The sequence below is a fragment of the Teleopsis dalmanni genome, chromosome 1 (genome assembly GCF_002237135.1).
Source record: "Teleopsis dalmanni isolate 2A chromosome 1, ASM223713v2, whole genome shotgun sequence".
NCBI classification, from domain to species: Eukaryota; Metazoa; Arthropoda; class Insecta; order Diptera; family Diopsidae; genus Teleopsis; species Teleopsis dalmanni.
In genome coordinates, this window is record NC_051846.1 from 192,301,963 (window position 1) to 192,305,543 (window position 3,581).

Genomic DNA, 3,581 nt, shown 5'->3' on the forward strand with positions numbered 1-3,581 from the left:
AAATTCTAGCAGTTTCTTCTTCACACATTGTCTTTCGTACCCGTTTGACACTTTTGACAGTAAAAAACTGCAATACATTCTTTTTCAATATCCGGTTCAAGCAATTGGTTTGTGATTTTATTTTGTTCTTAATAAATTAATAAAAATATATAAGAATTTGTGAATTTATTTCGAAAAGAAAATTACGAACTTGTGAAATAATATTTGTGTAATATTAAAAATAATATATTATGAAAAATAATAACCGATTTATGTGCGATGGGAATGAATTAATTTTGTGTTGGCAAATCAAGAAACTGCCTTTAGAAATGTATTTATTAAATGTTTACTATGGAAATTCACAATTCTTTAGTTTTTGTTAATTAAATAATACGATTTTTGTGTTTAGTACAATAATGGTATGTTTTGTTTGTAGTTGAACATAAAAGATGGCACCAAGGAAGGCTAAAGCTCAGAAAGAGGAAGTTCAAGTATCGCTTGGACCACAAGTACGTGATGGTGAATTTGTATTTGGTGTAGCCCACATCTATGCTAGTTTCAACGATACATTCGTCCATGTTACCGATTTGTCGGGCAGGGAAACAATTGCTCGCGTTACTGGTGGTATGAAGGTGAAGGCTGATCGTGATGAAGCTTCACCCTACGCTGCTATGTTGGCTGCTCAAGTAAGTTCAATTGAAAATAATTTAAAAAATAAATTAATTTAAAATTTTTTTTTATTATGAAGTTTAGATATTAACAAGTTTGAGTTATATGCTGTAAATTTAATATAAAAAACGTGCAAATTCTTTGTTTTGAAATTGGCCACGAGATTGATGCGGCGCGCATTAAAATAATATTTCTAACAGATTCTATTGATTAATTATCATCATAAATAGTTAAACAATGTCAATGTAGTTTATTAGTGATTAAAACGTTATAATTTACTGTAATATTTAAAACTTGCATCTCAGAAGAATGATAAATGCAACTGTCAACCGGAATTTACGTCAAAAGTCTAGTGCGTCTTCATAAAAAACTAGAGCTTCGCTCGCTAACCAGTAGTGACATTTAGTTTAAAAAATATAAACATTTTAATGCTTATTTTTATATAACTAAATTATATAGAAAACTTAAAAATCAATTGATAAAATCTGTGATTATTTTGACGCGGTTAAAAATTTTTTCTATGAAGTACGACCTCTTTGATCAGTAGTATTATATGGAATTTATTTTTAATTTATTTTAAAACAATTATAATTCTTAACTATTTAATGTGAAGGATAAAAATGTAGGATGAATATTCTACAATTACTCATATATATATGGGTGTTTGAAGTCTTATTCATATTAAAATTTTGAATCGACTTTTGCATCAAACTAGATAATGATCGCAGTTATTTTTCTCCTATCGCTGATCCTCCGTTTCATTTGAAAATCGTTATTGTTATTGTTGTAATCAGGTTAATTAAGCCTTAACTACACAGTGAAATTCGAAAGGTGTGTGTGAGCATTATAAAGCAGTTCCACATCCGTTTGTTAGAACCAATAGTAAAGTTATGGATTTCTTACAAAATGTCAACTAGAACTGTGAAAAATTGTATATAAGGAATCGTTTAGCATATTTCTTTTACTCAAAAACTATCTTCCTATCTATCTTTAAATTCTAATTTACAAACAATATAATATAAATAATTTAATCAATTACTAAATTTATTTAATTTATACTTTTCAGGATGTTGCTGAAAAATGTAAAACTCTTGGCATTACTGCACTTCACATTAAATTGCGTGCCACTGGTGGAAACAAAACAAAAACTCCAGGTCCTGGAGCACAATCAGCTTTACGTGCTTTGGCTCGTTCATCAATGAAAATTGGACGCATCGAAGATGTTACACCAATTCCATCAGATTCCACACGTAGAAAGGGAGGTCGTCGCGGTCGCCGTTTGTAAAACTACAAATTTTACATTTATTAATAAAAGATATATTTTGTTTATTGTGTTTGAATAAACAATAAACAGAATAAGTGAAAAAACAAAAATTAATAATTTTTAATAACTAAAATAAATCCAAAAAGTTAAAGAAAAATTTATAATTATAACTTATACTTTATAAAAGCATTGTAAGAATTAGAACGAGTGATATTCTCATTCAAATTCTAGAACAATTAAAACCTTTAATAGAAAATGGAAATTAATAAATAAAGTCTAGGATAATGCCATTCTGCTACGGAAAATGCTAAAAGATAATAATAACGAAGTTCTTTGTATTATAAATAAATGTAAATGTCAAAAGTTTTCGTTAACGATCGCAAGTACGTCACAGTCATTTGTCAACAACAACTTCCAAAAACGGTTACTACTGACAATTTCAACAGTTTCGGCGGTTACAGCAAAAGACAATCTGGTAGATATTCTCAAGACTGTTGGAATGACTTAAACTACATAATTTCATAAGTCAACACAGACTGTCATGTGCCGCATATCACTTCGAAAGCACTTCCAATATTCACAAAAAAATTGGACCAAACAGATTTGTCAGGTACTGATGATGACATGCTAACTTACAATAACAAAAAACGTTTCAAGAATGGCGTAAAACGACTAGTCATCTCTTATGATAATCGAAATACTTTCATCCACACATCAACTTCTTACCTTCCCCACACATCCCATCTTAGCTCACGTATTCGTCTTGTAATTCATTCACATTTTTGACCTACACCTTTCTTAGGGTTACAACAACCAAAAACATTTCCATTCTGTGAGTCTTCTTTCAGGGTATTTACTATTAAAATACCGAAGTATCTCTATTCTACACATTCGTCTTTTACTTCTTCCAAACTCATGTCTTCGTTTTGTAAACGATGACAGCTATATTAGATCAGTTGAAAAAGGGAATCAGAGATCTAATCAGTGATGAGCATTGATACATGATATGCAATACAGTTTCATTCTTAGAGCCACAACCACAACATATGAACTGATTATCGAAAGTCCATTTTTGATTGAATTGATTTTGCATATAAAGAAATTACTTTTGACACAGATACGAGCTTTAGTTATATGCCACACTGTAAGACTTTAAAATACTATAACATTCATTAAGAATTAATGGAGTAAATTTCCACCACTATTCCGTAGAGTAACGACGAGATTTCATTTCAGTAATTAGGGAGTTAAGATGAAGAGGCTTAGTACTTAGAAGTTAAGGTTTAATAAAATCACTATAATTATATGAATAGAGTTCCATATATATTAATAGCTCCTTCAAATGATAAATAAATAATTATTTATAAATAATAATAATATAGAAAATACTTTAAAATTTTTATAACAAGTTCTGCTTTCTATCCTCCATACTTTAATGCCGCCACTGAGTTAAGGAAGTAATAAAATTCTTATTTATGTACCCTTAAGGATACAAGCTGAAAGCCGCACAAATCAAGTTAATAAAATATTCATGCTGCATTATAAGGAAATTTTGCACTTTCTGTTGCAACCGCAAAGCCAATTAAAGATTCTAGTGTAATTATTTAAGTACAACGTGCAACATAAATTTCTAATATGAACCGCAACGTAAGTAGCTGCAAGCAGAATT

General features: G+C 29.7%; 1 protein-coding gene across 1 annotated transcript; it reads left to right on the plus strand.

Annotated features, from left to right (window-relative positions):
- Positions 1-2,008, plus strand: LOC119670967 (40S ribosomal protein S14a). Its single transcript, XM_038081427.1, has 3 exons — positions 1-107; positions 416-665; positions 1,715-2,008. The coding sequence occupies exons 2-3, from the start codon at positions 429-431 to the stop codon at positions 1,931-1,933; spliced, it is 456 nt and encodes a 151-aa protein (XP_037937355.1). The 5' UTR covers positions 1-107; positions 416-428; the 3' UTR covers positions 1,934-2,008.
- The last annotated feature ends 1,573 nt before the right edge of the window (positions 2,009-3,581 follow it).

Bases quoted from the DNA above. Each gene is read 5' to 3' on its own strand.
- LOC119670967 (XM_038081427.1), top strand. From the start codon at position 429: ATGGCACCAAGGAAGGCTAAAGCTCAGAAAGAGGAAGTTCAAGTATCG. The intron at 666-1,714 runs GTAAGTTCAATT...TATACTTTTCAG, and splicing joins CTGCTATGTTGGCTGCTCAA to GATGTTGCTGAAAAATGTAA.